Source organism: Lissotriton vulgaris, chromosome 7 (assembly GCF_964263255.1).
Source record: "Lissotriton vulgaris chromosome 7, aLisVul1.2, whole genome shotgun sequence".
NCBI classification, from domain to species: domain Eukaryota; kingdom Metazoa; phylum Chordata; class Amphibia; order Caudata; family Salamandridae; genus Lissotriton; species Lissotriton vulgaris.
Window position 1 is genome coordinate 1,656,063,251 of NC_141695.1, and position 25,175 is coordinate 1,656,088,425.

At 42.0% G+C, this 25,175-nt stretch overlaps 1 protein-coding gene across 2 annotated transcripts in view; it reads left to right on the top strand.

The window, feature by feature from the left end:
- Positions 1–24,707, top strand: part of EDN3 (endothelin 3) — a 385,729-nt gene extending 361,022 nt beyond the window's left edge. The window contains exons 4-5 of one of the 2 annotated variants that reach the window (XM_086932648.1): positions 6,969–7,083; positions 22,197–24,707. In XM_086932648.1, the coding sequence (XP_086788774.1) occupies positions 6,969–7,065 (97 nt within the window). In that variant the 3' untranslated portion in view covers positions 7,066–7,083; positions 22,197–24,707. The remainder of the gene's footprint in view (positions 1–6,968; positions 7,084–22,196) is intronic. The other variant, XM_086932649.1, reaches the window with a different exon arrangement.
- Positions 24,708–25,175: the final 468 nt, after the last annotated feature.

The following is a 25,175-nucleotide window of genomic DNA, read 5'->3' on the forward strand; positions in this document are numbered from 1 at the left end:
ACCAGGGCGGGCACAAGACTAGGATGCCCACTGTCTCTTTTATTGTTTGCTTTGTATCTTGATCCATATATCCAGGCGTTTAAACTATCTCCTACTATGCCACGTATGCTACTGCATACATGGGAAGCCCAGCGGTTGGCATATGCAGAGGACATTGCCATCCTCATCTCTTCCCCTACTAGGGCATTGGGGGCAACTGAGGATGCTGCTAGTACTTTTGGACACGTTTCAGGGTATAAATTGATTTCGGACAAAACCGAGATCATTGCACATAGAGATCCTGACCAACCTTACTCTCAATAGGTCACATCAACTCTGTATCTGGGGATCAACATTTCTCAATATGGAAACTATTGTGTTTCTCAATTACGCAGCACTGTTTGTGGAATCCTACGCCTTGCTTAGAAAGTGGGATAGAATGCAGGTAGGCTTAATAGGTAGATGCAACATAATCAAGATGATCATTTTGCCGCGTTACCTCTGCTTATTAGGTCTATTCTCCTGTACCTTTGCAAAAACTTTTTCAAAAGAGTTGAAAGTCGTTGGCAGAAATTTATATGGCAAATACAAGAAACTCAGATGTGCTTTAAGGTATCTTCAACTACCACATAATGAGGGTGGGTTTCACTTCCATCATTAGGGAGCTATGTCTTAGCAGCTTTTACATTTTACTGTTTGAGGTAATTGGGATAGGCACGGGAAACGTGCCATGTTATTTCCAGAGTATTTGACATCTTCTCATATGGTAATACCCCGCAAAGGGCTTGTTGACACTGCTTACTTTAAGCAAACATGGTTCAACACTCTTAGTTTATCATAATGTGTGGCAGGATATACAGTCAATATGCCAAACCCACGGTTTCATTGCTTCACCACCTTGGGAAGTAATCTTTGCCTCCCTCGGTTACGGCAAGATACCTATTTTATGTGCTGGCATGAGTGGGATCTGTTGTCCCTCTGCCAACTTTTCAGGGATGTTAATTTTTGCTCTTTTTCGGATATCGGCGGTAAAAATCTCCATCCTAAAATAAGCTTTTTTTGCTATTTACAGCTAAGGGAATTTCCATCACATCTCCCCCCTCCCCAACAAAACAAGCATGAGTCATAATGCAGTCCTACAAAGCATTGTAAACTTATCCAGAGGAGGGGTGGGTATATTCAAATTTTCTACCAGTTTCTTTGGGGCCAGCGAAATGTGATTAATACATTGGGTGCCTTGTCGGTCAGGTCGGCACATAAATTGCATTGTAATAGTTCCATAGCTGATCATCTATACAAGAGAAAGCTTGCTCAGAGAACCCTAATGTATCTAGGCTTAAGACCATTGCCTTTAAAAATCTGTACGATTTATATTGCAATCCAAGCAAATTGTTTAAGTGGGGTTTAAGGGCAACGTCAGAATGCTTCAGTTGGAATGCGCCAGAGGCCGAAAAAGTGCATATTTTTGCAACCTGTGGCATAATCACTGAATATTGGCACACCGTCTTAAATTTATTAATCAACTTCTGAAGACTAATGTTAGATTTGAGCCAACAATGAGACTTCTTTGTCACTCCTGTTGTATTTTGCATGATGTGGGAAGGCATTCTTCTTTGCAATAACATCTGCTAGGCTCGTGATTGCCCGCACTTGGCTTCATAAGGCAACCCCAGACCCTTTTCCTGTTAGTAGCAGTTTGTATCCCTTTGGGGTTGGAGCAGGCAGTGATTCAGAATCACCCTGACATAAACTGCGTAGAATGAGGGAACCAGTCAGGCAAGGTTTTCTTGATATTGGACCTGGAGGCGGCTTTTAATTAGGAGAGAATTTGGCTAATGTATTTCTGACTGATTCTTATTTCCTCTGTGTGTACGGATTAATGAACTGTATCTGTTGACTTTACCTATGCTATTATGATGGATGACTTTTATGATAATCACATTTTATCTGCTTTTGTTGCTTGTTCTATATTGTTTGATATAATGATCTGAAATAATTTTGTAATCACCTTATACTCTCAAGGAGAACAGAAAGAAGAACTAGCAAAAAATCTTGAACGTATAAGAGAGCTAACTTCATCCACCACGTACAACTAGTGTAGCTACCTGTAACAAAGCATGTCCAGTCAATTGAATTGCTGACAGAGGAACTGATATTAAAAATAAGAAACAACAACAATTCTGTTCCTGGGCCAGAAGTGATGTCATCTGCAGTTTTTTAATCAAACCTGGAATATTGTGCTGTAGCAATTAAAGACATTTTAGGGAATTGCTGTAACACTGGACTCTTCACTGCAATGTGGCAAGGGGCCTACTTTTATCCAGTCATAAAAAAAGCCAATAAACAAGATCCCGCCAATTATAGAGTAATTGCGTTATTGGATATTGAATGTAAATATTATGCAATAGTCCTCCTAGAAGATGTGAAAAAGTAGGTTGAAGAAAAAACCTAATCCCGTGGTTCCAGACTGGCTTCCAATCAAATTGTAGCACAGTCAATGATATTATAGCACTAAGTCTACTAATTAATTCATAAAGCCAACCAGGCCATTAGTTAAGTACATGCTTACCTCATAGACTTCAAGAAAGCATTTGATTCCATCAATTGTGATTTACTTTATCCAAAACTTGCAAAATTGGGACTCACAGAAATTGCGAATGCTATTAGAAGTCTCAATTCATCTAACTGGAACAAAGTCAAACAAGGCAACAATTTCAGCCTCACCCGAAAAATCTTGATAAATTAAGGACTAAATCATGGATGTGTCCTTGCAGCATTGCTTTCAATCTGTACACATCAGACATTGAGATGACCTTGAAAACCCCAAGATCTTGCTCTCTCAAGCTAAATGACCAGTGAGCAATTATTATCCAATTTGTGGATGATTTGGTATTCCTCGATTACACAAGAATTGACTTACAACATACTTTAAATAATCTGTTGTAATACTGTGAACAACATAAATTGGATATCAACTACAAAAAAACAAAAATGTTATCCTTTGGTTCACAAAAAGGTAAGGCTACTACCTAGAACGTATGCGGGCAGTCGCTAGAGTAAGTGGATTCATACACTTATCTTGGCGTCATCCTGCATCTATTAAAATTATATAAAAAAATATATGGTTTATCAATTATGCCCCTGCTAAATGTAATAAAAGTGAAATCTATACGGTCTCTTCTTGCCTATGACACAGATACGTTTCCAGATAAGCCTAGTTCATGGTTGAATTTGGTACAAAGCCAACTTTTCAAAGAAATCTTTAATCCCCTTCATTCTTCAAGCCCAGTACAAACTTGATCATTTCATTTCATTTCATTAGTCTTGATTTCGATTTAGGAATCATAAAAGACGACATAAAAAAATACTAAGCATTTTACAGAATTGAACCTATACATTGGCATTTCATTCAACAGATTATCATAATACCACAAAGCAGTGCAAGGTTAAAACCAATCACAACCGTCCAGTAACTAATTAAAACAATAAATTAAGTAAATTAATCTGGGAATTTCATATGTTATTACATCAATTTTAAAATATATAAAATTCAATATCCAATTGTAAAAATTTATATTTTAAAATCAGACAAAAAGATTTCTAGAATTTGCACATACAACTTATATCTATAAAGATATATATAGGTGGCATGATCACATTTAAATATTTTAAAATGACTGACAATTTATCAATATAAACACATTTTACGAGCTCGAATTATCCACATCCAGTGGAGAAACTTTGCAACAGCTATAACCACCGGTTGAGAGTTATTAGAGCGAAGAATCCTTAAAGACTCACAACCGGTTTTAAGACCCAGGTGCAAACAGATAGGTTTTAACCAAGTATGCCTAGGAACTTTATATTCGGGGCAGATAAAAAATATATGACCAATGCTTTCTCGTTGGGTGGGACAGAACGGACAACTTGTATTACATCCACCGTTCCATTTAGCCGTGAAAGTATTAATAGGTAGTGTACCAACCCTAAACTGGTAGTATTTCTTCCGATCAACAGGGACGGTGATCCAGTCCCAATTACCCTCAAGAGCAGGAGAATGTTTTGTTTCCAGAAACTCCATGGTTAGAGATGAACTGGAGCAACCGCCAAAACGCTTCAATAAAACCATGTTCCAGTATAGTTCTCTAAAGGTTTTCCTTGAAGGGAATGAATTAGCTGTCTGGTCTTCCCACAAAAACGATAAGCCCATAGCAAAATATGTTGCCCTTGCCTCCCTCATCCATGACATTTTATGAGCCCTATCAGCATCTCTAACTTTGAGGAATGCCCGGGCATACTGGGAGAGTTCCGGAGTAACCCACAATCTCCTCCAGTATGCAACTGGTCGGTATCGGGCCACATCCTCCAACCGTTGGCATCCCAGGTCATATAGGAGGGGAGTCAGGGGGGTTGACACAGGAAGACCTGTAATACCACGCAGGAATTTGTTCTGAGCACCAGTCAAACGGGTAAGATTGTTAAAACCCCATAATTCTGCCCAGTAGAGTACAGCTGAAGCTATCTTAGCATCGTAAATTTTAAGAACTGGGGTGATTGGCCTAGGAGGGGATAGAAAAAACTCTTTGGTTAGTGCCCCTGCTAGTTGGGCAGCTGGTTAGTGTGGGGTTTCCAGTCAAGTTTAGATGCTAGGGTAATCCCCAGATAGGAGAAAACCTGGGTCTGATCTAATTGCACCCCATTCATAGCTACCTTCCCTCTAACCTGCTTGGACTTGTGAAGGACGATGAACTTGGTCTTACTTCCATTTACAGTAAGTCCATGGTCTTTGCAGAATACCTCAAAAACCGCTATGGCCTTTTGCAGGCCTTGTTGGGTCTTAGAGATTAATAAGGTATCATCTGCAAACATCAACAGGGGGATCAACTTACCATCCAACTTCAGTTGGATGTTGCTCATAGTAGTTGATCACCCTGTTGATGTATAATGAGAAGACGGTTGGTGCCAGTACACACCCTTGGCGTACACCCCTAGCAATTGGGAACTTATCAGTTACACTCCCCTGCTGGTTCCATCGAACTTGAGCAAAATTGTCCTCATGTAGTTTAATTAAAAAGGACAAGATATCCAAAGGCATGCCCTGATCAACAAAGGCAGCCCACATTGTTGCTCGTGGCACCAAGTCGAATGCGGATTTAAGATCGTCGAAAGCCGCGTAGAGTGTACCCCCCCCCCCAGCACTACCACCCGCCAATAAATTAAAACAAATTTAAACACTTGATCAATCGTGCTACTATGGCTACGGAACCCGGCCTGGAGAGGAGACAGCAATTCTTCCTCCTCAATCCACCCTTGGATTCTCTGTAGTACAAGCCTAGCTACCACCTTTTGGATACAGTCGATTAAACTGATAGGCCTGTAATTTCCTGGGTCTGAGCCCTCCCCCTTCTTACAGATCGGAATGATCTCGGCGCCCTTCCAGCTGTTAGGTACAGGTGAGCCTATGTCAATGCATCTCGGATAAATGGTGCTGTGGTAAGGTTTTGGTTCAACATGAAAAGGGCAGATCCAATACCCTTCAGAGGCATTCTGTGTCAAGAATGTGACACTAGCAGTCCGATCGAAAACACCATGGCAAAAGACAATACCGATTTTTGTTTTTAAAAGAGTTGGAAATGGTCAACCCATGGAAACAAGAGATCTCAAGCTCTAGTTTAAAATGATTCCTGAAGAAATAAATCCTCCTACATGCCCGTGCTAGGTATCTTAGGGTATTCCGTTCCTGTGGCCATTCCTACTCGGTCAAAGGCAACTAACCACTTTTCTATTTACTTCACTTCTTTTATTTCGTAACTGTTAAGAATCAAATATCTGCAATTATGTTTTGGTCTCTTTGATGAAGGAGAAATGAAGCAAGTATGGAAACAAATGAGAACCAACATAGCAAACCGGTTCTGTAACGATTATAAAGAAAGCATATCCTATATTGTTTGTTCAACATTCGCCACTCAGCGCAGTCCTTTAAATTTCAACATTTAAAAAAATGGGGAACACAAACCTAACCTTCTATGAAGCAGTATTCTGCAGTTTTAATAGCACAGAGATCTTGTTCATAATAAAGTTAGTAAAATGTATGAACTTGGTTTAATTTGACCTGGAAAAAATATACCGGCTTTAGCAATGGTCTGTAGCTTAAAAGACCCCACCCACGATAAGGTCTTAATTTTACGAAGAACTCTGTGTCTCTAAACCTTTAAGTTTATATTTCGTGATGTATAGATTTTATACTCTAATAAACCCATTGCAACCAAGCTGAGTTCCTTTATTTGCAATCATCCATAGATTCAAAGGCCTCTTCTAATTTAAAATGTTGTGAATTTGAGAAGATCAATTTACTAAAGCACATTACATCACAGCATTATTAGTGCTTTCTTGTCATATGGCATAATACACATTCTATGTATTGTAGTGTTTTGTGTGTTGTGGCGAGTTGTGCTCGAGGTCAGTCCTGGATGATCAGACTCAGAGCATTGGTATCTATCTAGAAGGTTTCGAGAAGCAGATTCAGAATCCACCATTGAATGCCAGGTCAGCATCCCCCGGACCCATGTTCCCCATATATTGACAAGGCCTGATCATCTGTTAATGTTCAGATTAACAAACAATTTAATCTCTCTCTGGATCAAGGTGTTGCTCTTACAGTTTAGAAAAAAGGTTGTGTGCTCCCTCTATATAAAAAAAAATCTAACACAGATCCACTCTGCTTAAGCAATTATAGACCTATTTCCCTGCGTCCTGCAGTGGGGAAAATTCTGGAGAAACTGGTTAACCTACAGCTCATCCCAAATATGTTTATAGCTCTTATCTCTCCATTAATGTGTTGACTCTTCCACTTCTAGCATCCAGTAGAGGGACATTCTATTGGTTGGCTACTGTTAGGAGGCTGCCCGGTGAGGTTCTAGTAGTGATAATACAATCAGAGAGTCAAATCTCTGCCTTACAGAATCTGAAGTGGTCTTCTCTCTTTGCAGGAAAAAGGTTTCACAGGAAAGGGCACAGATGAGCAGCCAAGCCAAGCAACCCCAAACTCGAGCGAGCAGAAGTGGTCAAGCGACGGGCATTTTATAGGCCCCCTGGCAAAATAAGGTAGAGTGGTTGATTTATTTAAACAAGCAAACAAAAGAATTACTAGTGTTGCACGCAGCACTCATCCCTTTTATACAATATTGAAGAATGGCAGAACTGGAGAACTAACAAATATTTTCAAGTATACATTTACCTGAAACTCATACGCACAGCTAGAGTATTTAACATTCCATTTTCTCAATGTCCACCAATACACTTGTGTTTTTTTATATTTCTATTTAATCCACCATCAAATGTTCAATAAATGTACATCACCACAACACTTATAAATCACATTACATATTTTTTAACATTGTCAATATATTGTGTCGCATATTTCACAATTCAACAATTCTTGTTATGCGGGTTCCACTTTTTCGCCGCGCTATGAATTTCAGGACACTGTCCCTTCTGCAGGGGCCTCTGTGTTCACACAATACTATCATGAATAGACACCCCCTGTCCCAGAGGCATGTCTTTCCTATGTTCTATGAGAATCATGCTGCTCAATGATGTTAGTCAAACTTATGTGAAACAGCATGCACTAACCATGCCCATGCCACCCCCATTGTGTAGCACTGTTATGGAACCGTGTTGTGCGTATCACCCCGTGTTTGTAAGCCAACACCAACAATATCACTAGGTTACCAACTAGCACTTGTTTACTGCCTATTTAAACAACCATCTACTCACGTCACCCCCGGTGCACACAGTCCCTTGCTCCATTCTCATACTTACAAACAAGTGGATAGACCGATCCCGCTCCTCTAAGTATAGAAGCAGTCATATAATCCTGAGTATTACACAACACCATTAATGATGTCACACTGATAATCTAAACACCTTATTACTTTTGAGGTGATAAAACATACCTTGGGTGATGGTTTCAGTGGTTTAAACAGCCCGGGTAGTCTGTGCTCCTTAAACAGATATTCCCATCTGAAATACCGTAATACCGTTAGTCACCTGAAACTGCGGGCCCACAGCTCTCAAACTTCCATCCATGATACAGCAGCCACTCACCACTCTTCACAGCGTATTTCCGTAATCGTACTTCTTCCACCACTCCATTTGGCTCGCAATGTACATCCCTTTGCTCACACCTTAAAAGCCACATGGACACGGCGTCATCTATAAAGAATACCAACAACTGACTTTTCGGTGATGAACAAGTCATCTAAGATGATGTGCGCCATCTTATAGTGTCTAAATACGTCCCTTCTGTAGTGTATGTACATAAATCACATTAATAACTCAGGGCCCGATTCACAGAACTAACTTAAGACAAAATCCTAAATTTAGTACCATTTTTGTATTCACACAAGACACTTACTCATTTCGGTATTCACAGAAGTTAGGACTCCTAACTTTAGGACTCCTAAATGCCTTCTGTGAATACAGAAAGTCTTAAAGTTAGGATTTTCCTCAGTTTAGGAGTAGTAAATTTAGGACTCCTAACTTTAGGACTCCTAAACTGAGAGAAATCCTAACTTTAAGACTTTTGGTATTCACAGAAGGCATTTAGGAGTCCTAAAGTTAGGCGTCCTAACTTTACTACTCCTAAACTGTTCTAGGGTGGCAGAAAAGTAAGTGCATGGGCGTTGTTTGGTGCAGTGAATTTGGGTCAAGACTGAGAGAGCACATCCTGAGCGCTCATGGATGTAGAGGCAGAAGGGTTTAGAGTAGTCAGGTGTGCCCAATACTGGTGCAGAGCAAAGAGCGCGGTATAAGTCTTGAAAGGCTTGGTCGCGTTCATGTGTCCAAGGAAGAGGTGTGGGTGTATCTTTTGTGAGCAAAGCAAGGAGTGGATTAACTATGAGGGAAACATTTGGTATCCATTGGCGACAAAAGGAAGTGAGACCAATTAGTGCACGAACATCTCTTTGGGTGGTGGGAGAGGAAAGGTGTAGTATTATTTGGATGCGTTCAGGTGTGAGAGTATGTCCCTCCTTAGACAGCAGATGGCCGAGGTAGGTCACCTGCTGTCTACAATACTGTAGCTTATTCTTGGATACCTTATGGCCCTGTGATGGCAAAAAGTGTAGTGTAGTAAGAGAGGCAGTGCGAGCCAGGGCCGGAGTGTCTGCAGCCAACAGAATGTCATCGACATATTGGATGAGAACAGCGTTGGTGAAGCTGTTGATTAAGGGCCTGGCTGTAGATACTAGGGCTTTCAGTATACCCTTGAGGAATTTGACAGAATCTGTACGATCTGTTTTTTATGGTGAAACAAAAAAGATAGCGTGAATCAGGATGTATTGGTATGGAGAAGAAGGCATTCTTGAGGTCTATTACTGTGAAGGTGGTAGCAGTTGAGGGGATCATTGTCAATATAGTTGTTATGTCAGATACCACAGGATATTGTGGGACCACTATTTTGTTAATTGCGTGGAGGTCAATGACAAAATGGTATATTTTCTCAGAAGGGGACGTACGTTTCAAAACTGGAAGGATGGGACTATGGCAAACGTTAGACTGAACTTCCTCAACTACCCCAGCTGCAATCATATCCTGTACTATAGTCATGAGAGCCTTTTCGCGGTCTGCAGAAATTTTATACTGAGGAAGGCGGGGAAGAGGTGCATACTGTTTTACTGTTATGTGGACAAGATCAATCAAAATCTCCCCCATGTTGGTGTCCGTGATGGCCCACAGGGTGTCAGGTAGCTGGGACAAATCCTGCTGTTCGGAATCGGTGAGACAATAAAGGCGCGATTCCTAACTAAGGGGGCAATCATTATCAAACAGTATGACTCGGACATTCTGAGGAGAACAGCGAATGGTGGCTCTGAAATGCTTTAAGAGATCAATGCCCATTAAATTGTCTGTGCAGTTTGGGGAGAGCAGAAAAGAGGCCATCACTGCATTCCCCTGTATGTCCAGGGGCACCTCAGTAGAAAGGGGGTTGGTGGAGGGCGTGCCGTCAAATCCTACAGATATGACCGATAAGCCAGACAGGGCGCCCTAGGAATCAACTTATGTGAGAGGGCACTTCTAGAGGCCCCTGTGTCGACCAAGAATTTTCATTGAGTTCCAACCACTGAAGCTGTGACATAGGGGCCTGATTGATCAACTGGAAGTTCCACTGGTTCCTTTCCCTGTCCCTGGCTGTCTCATGCAAATTCATTGTCGGGGAAGTGGCCACCTGAAAAATCTTGTGCGAAAGACTGTCTATTGTTATCGAAGACATTGGAGCGTTGTTCATTGGAGGGTGGGACTCTTCCTCTACCACTACTCAATCCCCTTCCCCTACCCATTGTATTTCGCTGTGAAAGAGGACAATCTGCACGCCAGTGGCCTGTTTCCTTACAATACGCGCATTGGTCCTGGGACAGTTGATGTGGGGGTGGATGTGTTCCAGTAGTTGCGGGCATATAATTATACTGTGGACCTCTACCGTTTCCTCCCCCTCTAATGCTTATTTGGGAGAGCATTACTTTTTCCTTGAGTTCTTCCCATTTCTTATCGTTTTCCTCCTCTATCTTATTCTGCAGATGTTCATAATATTGGGCCATAGTCAAGATCTGTGTGGGTGTTGCAGCAGGCCACGTGCTTTCGCTACTCTGTAACTTTGTGGAGATGGGTGGCAACAATCCTTCAACAAAAGTCTGAACTAGTAAGTGTCGACCTGTCTCAGTCGTTGCGTCCTGTCCACTATAGTCAATAAACACCTGGCTGAGGCGGGAGAAGTAGTCAGATGTAGTTTCCTCAGATTTTTGTTTACAAGCAGTGATAGCTGTCCAATCTACCTTCCTAGCTGGAATTGTGGCCTTCAATTTTTTTACTCTAAAATAGCTTCTGCAGGCCTTTCAACTGGTTTTCTATCCCGATCCATTGTCGTCAAATCTTCCCACTTATGCTTGAACAAGGCCTCATCGTCAACTTTCCTTATAGGTCTCCAAATATCTGGGGGCAGAATTAACCCAAAGAACTGATCTATGTCAGTCAGTGTCATTGTATAAGTAGTAATAACCGTGTCCAACCCTTCGTAGAATCCCGTAGGATTCGTCCGGGGGTCAGGCAAGTCCTTTTTGAAAGCTAAAATGTCAGCTCGAAGCCACGGAGTGTACACCCAATGATATAATGTCCTACTTTTGGCGTCTGGACTATCCAGTCCCTCAGCAGTACCTGCCCCCCAAGCGATGACAAAAACTGGAGCTGATTCCCTTATTGGTGCCATATGACCTCCAGTCGCACCCTTCTTTACTAGTGGTTTTTCCTCTTCCTCCTGGTCTCTCCTTAGACCTTCCATCTTTTGTAGCGTGAACTGTTGCTTTCCTCAGCACTTTCTCTCCCTTCTGTCAACTTACGATACAATCCTCTAACATGGTCTGCTGGTGTCACTTTGTGGCGCTTCTCATAAAGAGAAAATATTTCATAAGCAAATTGTTGTAGGAAGTAGCCCTTTTGAGGTGGTGCATAAGCCTCATAGATAGCACGGATCTGGCTAGAGGTAAAAAGATCCTTCAGGTAGGTGCAAACTAGACCATCCAAGGCCTGTTTCTGTGCAGATGTGATGTGGGATGTGTGGGATTGAGCAGAAGATGTGGTCTCGGGGTCAGATTGAGCGGGAGGGGCAATGGGATCGGGAGGTAGGTTTTGGGCATTTTCGGAGGGTATGTTTCCATCGGCCGGCCGTGGGATAGGATGGGGAGGGACATGGTACGGTGGTGGTAATAGATGGAGAAGCTCCTCTTCATGGGGGTCTGCTCAAGCTAGTGGTGTATGACACACAGGATACTGACCTGACAAATTCAACCTGTGTTCTCCATCTGTACACGCAAGGTTGGATGCAACTTTTTCCTGTTGTACATATCCTTACTTAAGGTACCTTCCGGGGGAGCGGACTATCTTCTAGCAACCTCGATCGAGATATACAACAACCAAACCATCGTGCAAATTTACTAAACGAGGGCATGTTTTTCTAGTTTCTTGAAAACGTCTCTACAAATTTCAGAAAATTGGACAAATAGTCCACTTTACCCGCTTAACTTTCGTTATTTGCAAATATCGAAATACCAAGTCTGGATAACTAGAATACCAAAAATAAAGGTGTCATCAACAACCTTATCAAGCGGATTTACCAAGTACGGGCATGCTTTTCTATGTTATCTTAAATAATATTTCTACAAATTTCAAAGGTCGGACAAAAAAGTCCACACTACCCATTTTATCTTCAATCTTTGCAAAGAGTGAAATTAAACAAATCAGACAACCAAAACCAAGTATAAACAAAAAGGTGTCGCAAATCAGTGACCCTACCAGAATCCTTTGTCTCATTCTCCAGGTGGTCTCTTTACTGCAAAGATCGTCCAAGTCTATCGAGGGCCCGAGTCAGGACCGAAGCCATTTGCGGGGGTCTTTTCGGATGTAGTGAAGGGTCTTTTTCACGTAGGCCGGCCCACCACCGTCCGTTCAACTTCCTCGTCGGGACCCCACGACCGGGTAACCACGTCTCTGATCGGCCCCACGTTTGGGCGGCAATTGTGGATTTGGGGGTCTTTTGGCAGACCACCAAAGGTGTCAGGGTCACCCTATAGTCCACGTGTCCGGAATACAAACTGAGACGAACGCTGGAGCCAGAGAGAAAGGATATTTATTACAATCTCATGAGATGGAGAGGTGTCTCCACAACAGACACCCATAGCTGTCTGAGGAGGCAGTCTCCAGAATGGTCTTACTTTACATGTTATATAACCTTTTATCCTGCCCCAGGCATGGAAGGGAGTTGTACCAATAATACTTTATTGCATTCCTAAACAAATAGTCAATCTGGAGAATCAGCAGGTGAGTAGCCTTTGGGTTTTTTCGCAGGATATGGGCAAAACATTATAATTACATAGTACATAGAGGTCAATCTGATTAGGTGGTGCTGCAGGGCATAGCATGATTACATGTTAAACAAAGGTTAACCTGATAAGCACAGATAACGGTGAGGCCCCTGCAGGGTGTAGGCGAAAAGCATGTTTATACAATAAGTCCACAAATATTAGTTGTTTAGACCACTGCAGGGCACAGGTGAGAGGTATGATTACACAGCAAGCAGGGATAGGCCTGTTGATGAACGCCTGCAGGGCGTAATGTACAGAATGAGGACGATAAACATCTGAGAAACTCCCGGTCCGACTGGTTGAGCACGGGCTGGTCAGTTTGTAGCAGGCCAAAGCACGAACAGGGTGTGAGTGTCCGTTCAGGAATGTGGCAGGTCAAAAGTGGAGCTCCAGAGTGTTCGTGATACAGAGAGAAGATCAGTTACAAAGGCACAGCACAAAATGGTGAAGTGAATCACAAAATGGCGGAGTGAATGGCAAGATAATAGACCCCCTTTTCCACAGTACCAAGCACTATAAAAACACAGTTAACCTGTAAACACACAATTACCATTGCATATTACACACCATGTTGCACCGGGTTGCTCTCATTCACTAGAGCCATGATATCAATCTTTGGATTGTAAGGCTATAGTTTCAGCATATGTTGTGAAGTCAAAGGTTCTTTTTCAGCCCCATAACCCCCACCCAAAGCAACAAAAGTGCCCTCCTGTCCTGAGTGAGGACACTGCTCTAGTGGAGTTAGGGATCTGATCACAGGTGCCTGATGTCTTGGCATAGTTTACTAGAGTCCCACTAGTCCAGTAGCCACTGGCTAACTGTATGGGGGTAGCGGCTGGACATTCCACATGTACATTTTTATGCACTATATGACATTGGCCGTTTGGCAGTTTGCTAAATGTTTCATCTCAACTAACTCCCCTGTCCTGGGGGTTGCTTTTTCCAGTGATTACATTATTGCGGTGAATACAATTGTGGCATTTTTTGGTATCTTATCTCGTAGGATTCTGTGGCCTGGTTTTCGATAATAATTATTTGATGTTTCTTGTGGAAACAAATGAGGGTCTGTGTTTAAATATGCCTCTGAAGTCTAGCTCATTCTGTAATAATTCCTACTGTTTGAGTATCATTGTTTTTATGATTCTAGACTTAGTGGAAAATTTGGATGAAACACCATGATTTTTTTCAGGTTTCATTCGCTTACTTAATAGATCTTTTCGTTTACACTGTTTGATCCATTCTTCAGATTGTGCCACTGTTGGCATAGGGTAACTACGGTTCAAGTAACTTTGTCGAATGTCTGATATAGCCAACGTACAAGTTTCTGTGTTTGAAAAAATCCTTTTGACTCTCATTGTTTGAGAATATGGGAGATTCTCAAGCAGTTTGGGTGAATGGAAACTTCTGTAATGTGAAAAATTGTTCAGATCAGTGGTTTTTTTTTTTAAACCTGTATTGGCTTTTTCAACCCGTAACGCAAAACTTGCATTACTTTAGGTATGAGTAAATTGAATCCTGTTGTTCCAAGTGATGTTTTCTATCAGTTTTGCTTCTGTGGTTTGCGAAATTAAAAAAATTTCATCAATGAATCTACATTAGAAAATCAGATCTTCACTCCATCCTGGAGAACTGCCATACATCTATCAAGACAGAAAAAAACAGATCTTGTTGCCTAGTTCAACTCATATTTCCAAAAATGGCGACACGAAGCATACCTGTTTCTTATAGTAACAGATATTGAATTTTTAATTTATATTAGCAAATGACGTATCCATGGTTTGAACTTTGAGACCTCCCCTGACACTACAATGATCAGGTTCCTTATTGGCGGTATGCTGCATTACTAAAATTGATTTTGCTCCTAAAAGAAAATTTCAAACAATTGTTTGTTTATTTAAAAAAAAAAGTAAAAGCAACCTTAATGTTAACATTCTTTTAGTTGCCAATTGTAATTGCATTTATATCACACTTACTACCCCTGACGAGGCGTCAAAGTACTTTTTTTCAGCGAGTAGCACGCTACTCCGAAACCCAAAAAGGATTAGTGGTAAATTAGTTTAGGGTAATTTGAAATTAATTTCAGCGGAGGACATGTTAGTTTGTTATTTGGATTGAAAAGGATAGTGGAAGGATAGAAGAGGGAAGGGTTTGCATTTATATAGCGTTTGCTACCCCTGATGAGTTATTGAAGCGCTTTTCGGCAGGTAGCATGCTACTCCGGAACCCAAACAGGTTTAGTGGGGAATTTAGTAAAGGGGAATATAAAATTAATTTGAGCGATGAACATGTAAGTGTATTTGTATTAAAAAGGATGGTGGAGGGATAGAAGAGGGACGGGTTGCATTTACATAGCGCTTACTACCCCTGATGAGGTGTTGAAGGGCTTTTCAGCGAGTAGCAATCTACTCTGGAACCCAAAAAGGACAATGTAACATTTATAATGTAACCACATTTTTTTTGCACTGTAGTGGTCGCTCTTGTGAAGCAGTTGTAATTCTTGAAAGAAGCACCGCCAAATATTCTTCGGTAGGAGCTTTAGCGCTTTGTACAGTCAAGCCTTCCAGTGAAGGCTTGCTTACACACATCCTTTCGTTTCACCCTGTCCTATGGCCCCCCAGTTAAACCATCATACGTAATATAACGTGGATTTATAAAGCATATGCTAACATGTAAGGGAATCTTGACACTAAATAACATATTTTACTATATACATCTGCACAAGAAGAATATTTGACACCACTTTGGTCCCCCCCGAAAAGTCTTGTTCCATGGAGCGGTCTGGGTAACTAAATGCAAGACATACTATGTTTGGTTATCGTACACCAATACTGAGAGGGCTGCTCTGGCTCCCTTTTTGAACACTCCAAAACTTATGTAAATCCAGTATTTGCACCATAATAAGGGTTCAACTCCAGACTAGGGGTGGGTGGAGTTCCATGAAACCCCTGCGAGATTCCGCAGCGTTCCATGAACTGGCGGAATTAAGCACGTTGTGCTGATTTTTAGCTCCGGTAGCTTGTTCTGCGCTGAAAAATATGAGCGAATACCACCACACGGTGCACCCGCGTTGCTTCTCGAGTCGATTTTGCTGCTGCTCGAGTAGATATTCTAGTCAAGGGGCAGCTTTCTGATACGCGAACAGTTGCGACCGCCCACATTGGGAAATTTCGCCAAGTGCCATCCTAGCAACTGAAAATCATGCTATGGGACGCTAAATCTCGCTTGCCATCTTACCGTTGTCGAACCGCTCGCAAGAAAAAAACTCTGCCACGCAGCAGTGGGCGGAATTTGCCCAGAACTCCGCATTACATGAGTAATGCAGAGTGGCCAAAACTCCACCAACCAAGCGGAGTTTATCACCCACCCCTGCTCGAGACTCACATCTGACCAAAATCTGTCTTTTACTGCTCTGTTTACATATTTACTCAACTCCAATTTGGTTGTTCCGAGTCATGCATAATGAAAAAGATTGTATGTTGTTTTATGAAACAGAGCACTGATGCTTCGTATTTAATAGTCATGTTACTGGCCCTCTAATGCCAGTATAGCAATCCATTGCCCCTTCAGAGAATGGCCAATATATTACATTCTAGATAAAGTGCTCTAAAGATCATCGAGAAAGCATTTTCTCGAACATCTTCTATATTCAAACGGTGCAGTGTTAAGTTTGTGCAAACTGTCTGCACACATTCAAAAGGCAGCGTTTTCTGCGAACGGCGTGCAAATCTTACATTCCAATAAACACATACCTTTTCTTTTTTTACCCCCTCCTTAAATATCCAACCCGAGTCAATGGGCAAATAGATTTCCCAACCTTTCGCTGCAAAATCTACTTGCCGAACGAACTGAATGCCAAAATATGGGTTTGAAGCTAGCATTTGAAGTTATTTTAATTTGTCCATTTGAAGTCCAGAAGCTGTTTAAAAGAATTCTTTCTAACTGACGCATGATCGTTGCAGGAGAGGTTTGTAGATTTGAACTGAGGGGGAAAAGCATGAGGAATTGGAAGCAGAACTGAAGTACACAGCCCATTGGTGGAAGGCTTCCCTAAATACACTGCCAAATGTAGTTAATAACAAGTAGTTGGCTCAGCTTTGCTTTAACAGTCATGGCAGCCTGGAAAACACAACTGCTGAAAAGTAAAAAAAAACTGCACTCTGCAATAAACAAGAATTGGAAGAACCAATAGGTCTGGCTTGTGGCTTGTTTTAGATGCACAGGTTCCATGTTGTGTTGGGATGGTCGCATGTTGGTATGTGTGATAGGCTTGAATGTAACAATAGACAACATCCATGTGCACATAAACAATACAAAAAAACGTGTGTACAGTGGTAATTACATGCATACAGGCACCTGCATGCACAGGTGGATGGTGGTATGAAGCATAGACGAATTCACCACTGTTTGGTTGCATGCAAGCTTAAATATAGGGTTAGATGAATGTAAATGACTAGGATGGTGGGTCGGGGAATCCATAGCTGGATGAATGCCATTGTGGGTGAATGCTTGGTTAAGGGCTGAAATACTTGGCGAGGGCAGGTGGATATGTGCTTGAGTGAAGGTGGATGATGAATACATAGAGCTGGATAGATGAATCTAAGAGGGAGTACACTTAAGTAAGATTAAGAAAGTAAAATATAGGAGTAAGTATGGGCCTTAGTAGGAATATTTTGTAGAAAATTAGTAAGAGTAGGTATACAAAGGAGTAAGATGAGGTTTAAGGAGGAGTAAGTGTAGGACTAAGAATAAGAGGAGGAGGAGTAGGCAAAATAGTATTTAGGTATAAGATTAGGTATAAGTAGAGGGAGGAATAGTTAGACGACAGATGACTGCGTGGCCCCTAAAGTACCCGACCTTTTTTGGCAGCATTATTTAACAAGCTAATTCGACCGCATAGGACTCCAACTGGCTGGTGGCAGTCAAATATCTGAGCCACTGCCCACATTTAAGACTCTAACCTGCTGGTGAAGATCTCCAACCCTATGAGTGTGTTGTTTTCACAATAAGAATTTGACTGGATGGCGAATGTCTTCTTCTTTTTTAATAGATCAGCTTTATTACCTTGGATACCTTCACTGGATCCCCACAACGTCCTGACTTCTTGATCTCTTATTACGATCATAGCTTTGCGTTAACTTCACTGATTGGATCACAGCTTTCCTTTAATAGCATTCATTGGATTATCGGCCTAGTAACTGTCCACCCCGCCTCTTTAAAGTCCTGAAGTAGACCCGTTTTTGACGCACATCACTCTGCGCTGTTTCTGGGGTTGAAACGTCGACGTTATTGTCATACATGTCCATACAGTGTGCTTGACCTTAACCTAAAATCACCATTGGTTCTTGCATTCATGTTCATAATCAGAGTACAGGACAGGATTTCTGAATTGTATTTATCTATGCCACCAATGTATGTCATGTAATAGTGCACCACTGATTTCACTTGTCACCACATGTCACTTCTTCACAACAGTCACCTTTGTATCGCTGCAATACATCTCTGTTTGTAACAGCCTTTTTTATATTTGTTATCTTTTTGAAATAACAAACGAGTAAATCAACTTGTTTTGTCAATTCTTCTTCTCCTAGTGTGTTCTTATCTAAAAATTGTTTTTTGATTTGTTGATAACAAATTGAGATGCATCGTTGCTTTTGTATTTAATACAAACATCACAGCAATTGTATTACCCAACGGAACCAACTCTTTTCTATATCACTAATACCCATGTTCTGAGAGACACAGGGTCACCCCATTAACTCTAATGGTCACTTCACTTTGTGCTATTCTAATCTACTCTGCTCTCCATGCCACTGCATTCCACACCACTCCACTCCGCTTCACTCTACCCTGCACCACTCCACTCAAAACAGTTCACTCTACGTCACTGCACTTTACAGCATTGCACTCTATGCAACTGCAACCTACTCCTATGGACTCTAAGCCACTTTACTCACGACCAATGCACTCTATGCCATTCTACTCTGCACCACTGTACTTTACCCCACTCCACAACACTTCATTCCACTTTGACTCTCTACTCCATTAATTTCTCCTCCACTATATGCAACTATACAACACTACTCCACTCTACGATGCTCTGCGCAACTCCCTCTACACCACTCCTTGCTTCTTTACTCCACTCTGTTCCCAGACACTCTACTCCACTCTAATCTACAACACTCTCCTACACTACTCCACTCTGTCACTCCACTTTACAACAATCTTCTCTGCTTTACGTCACTCTACAACACTGTCCTCAAATCTACGCAACACCCTCAATGCCACTCCAATCTACACCACTTCGACTCGACATTCTATGCCACTCCATGACACTATACTCTACTCTGCCACTCTACCCCATGCCACTTAAATGTACTCCATTCCCATCCACTCCACTCTATGACACTCCATAACACTCCACTGTACTCCACTTTATGACACTCCACTCTCCTTTACCCCACTAATTTTTAGCCATGCTGAACAGCAGACATGCTGGTGTACACCATGGATTAAACATGTTGGCAAAGCCAATAGCACTTGTATAAGCGAGACCTATTGCTTTGCCAATGCTTGTTGCTCACATCCGTCTGTCCCGATGTCTTAAATAAGAAGGGGGTTTTGTTTGGGTATGTTAAAACGAGTTTGCATAAGAAAGTTAATAACCATGTCTTACTCTGAGGTAAGCTGACCATTTCACTATTACATATGTCAATATTACTCATTTCTATAGAATGTATTAGGTTTTTAGCTGGGTAGAGATTTCCCGGCACATTCTGGGTTGAGTAGTACTCTGAGGTTTCTGGCAAAGGGGGTTCAGAAAAGGCCAGCAGTCAGTACTTGGTAAAACAGCGGATTTGGCTGGGGCAGGAAGGACACAAAATGATTCTGCTTTATGATGTGTTCAGCATAGGTGAATGGAGAGACATCTGACAGCATGGTTCAGCTACGCAGTCTGAGATATATGTCTGAATCCACTGTGCACTTTCTCTGACCGAGGATATGTGCACCCCCTGGTTGCACTACTTTTCAGTGTCTATTGACTTCTTTATTTTGCCCGGATGCTTCAGTGTTTTACATCTTGTTTCACATAACTAATTTCACTGTCCACTATTTATTGGTTCTCAAAATTATATTCTTGATCTTTGTGGTAATAATCAATGGCTACAGGGATACAATCAGAAAAGAATAATTTGTCCTCGTTAATAATAGTTTAACTCCCCAATGCATTTTAGGCTTATATCCATCCCCAAGTCCTTCTTCGGGGGGGCTAACATTTAAAATCTGTGATCCAAAGAAAATAAAACAACACTTTGCGATATGTATACATAACAAAGCTATACATTGTATGTTTCAACAAAAGCTAAAACATGCATTTCTGTTTCCTGTCAACTCATGTTGGTAGCTGGTATGTTATATGCAACGATTGAATACTTAATATATTCATTATTCAGCTTAGTATGGCAAATGTTATGAAAAACATCTAAGATATGCACATTAAACAATGCCCCTTTTGTCACGTTGTTGTTTGTTATAACCACTTGTGTCCTTAGTACTCACTGCAAACACATGGCTCTTATCCCGAATGAAATGTGCTGTGCTCAATGACACTCCTAGTTTATACCTTAGACCAGCTTCAAAGAAAAAGAAGGCCCCCTGGAAATAAGGATACAAAGGCAGGGAAAATGGTATAGGGATCCTAATACAGGCAAAACACAACCTGCTTAGTTAAATGATTATAAGTGGAATATCTCGCCAGAATTTTAAAGCGCAAGAAAGTCGCAACAGAACTGAGGGATTCAACACATTCAAAAAAACAATTCTTAGATAATTTTACATAAAAAGATAAACATATTTTTTAATTAATTTAGTTACTCGCGAGTGTGTATCTTTAGTAGTTCTGTAATTGTTGTGTTTGAGCATAAGAGACATTGCTATATTTATGTGTTGTGCTTACTTTGAATATTCTATATCCAATATTGAATATTTTGAATAAAATGATGTTCATCTTTTTATCTAAAATTCCCTTTAAATTTGTTTGTGTACGTATTGAATCACACGGCTCTACTGCGGCTTTCTAGTGCATTAAAATTGTGGCGAGATATTCAGCTGATCATTTAACTAGGCACGTTGTAGTTTGCTTGTATTATGGTACAGCTTAGACCAGCAATGTATACCATGGTTTAACTGTTGGATAATCCTGAGGTGTTTGCAGTATAAACATTCTATATTAGACGTATCCCCTACTTCACGCATGGATTATTATTGCTGCACCTCGATATACCAACATCCTACATGTTTCAAGGTAATCTCCACTAGCGCGCTAGTCGTTGGCGCTCCTCTGCATATGTCTGACGCATATTGACCAGCACGTCATAACTCCCAGCCAATGAGCACTGTACACTGTAGAGCATCACAACACTCGTGTCAGTTGTTGTTACAAACCGTCGGCAGGGGCGGCTCTAGGCTCATGGCGGCCCTGGGCAGGGAGCGTAGGTAGGGGGCCCCGGAAGAGGGGGTCTGGGCAGGGCAGAGCACGTAGGCCAGTGAAGATTGGGGGGGAGGGGGGGGGGAGGGGTGTTTGGAAGTGGAACAGAGCCGGAGGCCGCCAAATCCCTGCCAGGGGCCGCCACGCAAATATGTATCCATCCTTAGAGGATTATTATATTAAGGATATATATTGGCGTGGTAGCCCCTGGGGTTTGGTGGCCCTGTGCAGGTGCACAGCTTGCACATGCCTAAGGCCGCCCCTGTCGTCGGGCTTCCTCTCGGAAAGTTAGGCTGGCTCGGCCCAAGACGGAGGTTCACAACATAAACAAACTGCGAACGTGCGCTGCTCTACAAGAGAAAGCACGGAAAATAGAGAAAAAGATGTATATGTTGTCAGTATAAAAATAGTATTGAAAGCTGAATGAGGACCAGCACACAAGGGGCAAAAGTAAGATGGGTAAAGAGATAGGGTTCCTGGATGAAGCTTTGGAGCGGCTAGGGGGTGTGTGGCTGGCAAGAGAAGTAGAAGGAAGATCAGTTTAGACTTAGCAGAGAGGGTAACAAGTGAGTTTTATCCACAGCAGTGGGTGATTGACCGTGTCGAGTGAGGCAGAGCAGAGTGAGAATAGCTAGGCCCAGCTGCTGTGAACTGCCCCTCCGTTAAGTGGATGATTGTCCAGGATTCCTATACCTTCTCACACACTAGAGAGGCAACCAGGTGTCAAAGGTCCACCTAACTCAACCCCCGTTTGCCATTTCACATTTCTGACGGTCATTATCGGTGATAGAAACTTACACACTTTATTTTTCTTTTAGGTTTGAAGTACTCAAGTTGTTGCAGCCAAGAATTGAGTAAAACAGACCATCAAGAGAGAGAAACAGAAAGCGAAGCATCAGCCAGCTGTTGTATCCATGAACAATGCAGCCTCTGCTAAGCCTGCTCATGCCTAGAGCCTGTCGGAAAGGCAGATGGAGCTGTTGGAGGGACGTCGCATGCCATCAAGATGGCCTCACCTTGAAATATCATGCAGTATTTGTATACAAACCGGACGATGACGTTTTCCATGTTGGTTTGGGAAAAAAAGGAAACATTGCTGCACCAATGGGATGGTTAAGAGCCCAGAATTTTCTGCAGCGATGAACACCAAATAGTCGCAAGCCAAATAACTGAATCTGTGCTTTTCTAACAACTAGACTGCATTTTGTTTGTTGGACCCCCAAGTGTTGGTTGATATAGTTGAACAAAGATATAAGTCTATACACTCCAGAGCTCTCCTCTGAAAGCCTGTTTATCTCAGTATGCTTGAATAAAAGTTAGAATAGAGGAGCACTGCACGTTTTCTACAAGGCACCTCCATGGCCCATCAGGCTTGCCCGCGGTGGCTCTGAACATCGAATACCTCTACAATGAGCCATCTTGAGAACAATGAGAGTGCGAGGCTTTCCAAGGAGCTCAACATATTGAACTTGGTGTATTTGCGGAAGCTTAAAAGGGAATGATGTCAAAAGGCCCAAAAAATCTACATCTTATAAAATGTTACTGGGAAACTTAAGAAGGTGGTCATTAGCTGAAAAATTACAAACTCTGACTGGCAAGCGCTTATCATAACGCACAGACATGCCAGAGATACAGAACGTGGACCTCTGCAGTGCATGCCTGTGGCAGCAGCTTAACCAAAATGATGTGGATTCCCTGCAGAATGTGACAAGGTTACCTCACCTGAGTCCCCCATATCTCACAGATATTCACTGGTCTTAGGCTGAATGGGGTCCCTCTGGACGGCTGGGGGCCCACTTGTGCCGTAAGGGTTGAATGGGCTTGTGGTAAGACTGCAAGGTGGACCGAGTGCCTAGTGTGGAGCAAGCAAATAGAAGAGTGTGTTGGAGCCAGAGTTGCTTGAGTGGGTGGGTGGGGCTACAAATAGAAATTGGTTTGTTGGCACTTAGCCAAACTGTAGCCAGTCATGGTGAAGGGATTCTTAATTGCCCATTTCCACGTTCTGCAGGAAGCCCCGGTCACTTTGTGTTATGCCTCTGCCAGAGTTTTGATTAAATCTATGATAGTATACACACGAAATAGAACAGCATGCTAACAGATGGTGCAAGATATAATAATTGCTCTATGATAAAGTGAAGTGCATGAAGGGTGAGGGCCAGATTAGCAATTACTGATACAATTGTCGTGGCTTAGTCTCACTGGAGACCTCCCAGTTGACAACCAGAGGCAAGCCTAACTGCCTATTATATTGCTATGCTTCTTTTGATGGAGTAATATCACATACTAACATGCTTAGATTGGATATTCGGAAGTTACCTCAGGAGAGGACTGTTAAAAGTGTGGAGTTTGGAAAATTCTTTCAATAATAACCCCCTGGAGATGGGAGTTCACAGGCATTAGTATTACAAAGGCTCTAGTTTTTTTTTTAAAACATGGCATTTTTATCACAGACAGGAATTTGCTGGTGTCCCAAGGTGCGAGCCCTCATGCCCTTTATAGTGAGTATGGGGGTTGGCTAAAGTATCTGTACTTATTCAGTCAGTCACTTTGGATTTGTTGAGCGCAGCTCATCACCTACAAGAGTATCCAGGTGCTGGGTTCTTGCTGGGATCAGTCAGAGTCTGGTCTTGAGTACCTTTCTGAATTCCGGAATCGAGGATGCTGTATGAAGGCGGAGGGCAAGGTCGTTCCAGGACATGCCGTGAGGAAGGAGAATGATTGTCCTCCACTGCGGCTTTGGTAGATGAGGGGAGTGTGTGAGAGGGAGGTGGAGTGTAGGTGTCTGGAGGGTTTCTGAATGTTCAGGTGATGGTTCATGTATGCTGGTCCTAGGCTTCTTGAATCAGCATATTTTCTGGATGGGGGAGCGAGTGGAGGTTCCTGAGATGGGGGGATGTGGATCCATCTGGGGAGGTCTAGGATTAGTCTGGCCACGGAGTTCTGTATCGTCTGGAGTCTCTTCAGGAGTTGGATGATGGTCCCTGCGTAGAGTGCATTGCCGTAGTCCAACCGGCTGGTGACTAGGGCTTGAGTGACTGTTTTTCTGGTGTCGGCGGGGAGCCATCTGGAGCCTTATTGTGAGGCAAGAAGCTGTTCTCAGTAACCAGGACTCCCACAGTTAGCCTTTTTTGCTCAAAGGTGATGTGAAATGTATCTGTAAGAAAGGAATGAGCACGGATCACTTATTTGGCAATAAACCATTAAAAAGAAAAAATTAAATTGAACGCTGAGTAAAAGCTGGACTCCTGCAATCAAACTAATTAGATAGGATAACAAAAAAATAATCTGTGCACACCCTCTTCATCAATTTAGTAAAATGAAAGAACACACATGCTTCCCCGTCTTCCTGTTCCTTTGTGAATTTGACCTCTGCCCATAAACACTGACCTATTCAGAGAATATTTTGTGTCTGTTAGTGAAGTTAAGGCAATGTAAAACTCCTGTAAGTCAAATTAACCACTTGTCTCATTTTCCCAAACAAATTAAAAGTGTGAACGATGACTTGGGGGCATTAGCAGTTTTATCATTCAGCTTAAACGTATGCCAAATTTTCAGATTGATTTGGATTTATGTGTTGTGTGTTCTTAACTGTGTGCAGAGCTTTGTTTTGCAGCCCACATTTCCCTCCATTTATTATCTAAAACTTTGCAACCCTAAGTCAGCTTTCTAGCAAAGTACTTGTAGAAATTAAACACTGCAACATGTATCAAATATTAAGATTTTAAGGAACACAAAAACATTACTTGAGAAATTGAGTACAAGGGTTAGAGAAGATGAGATGAGATGTGCTCAATTAC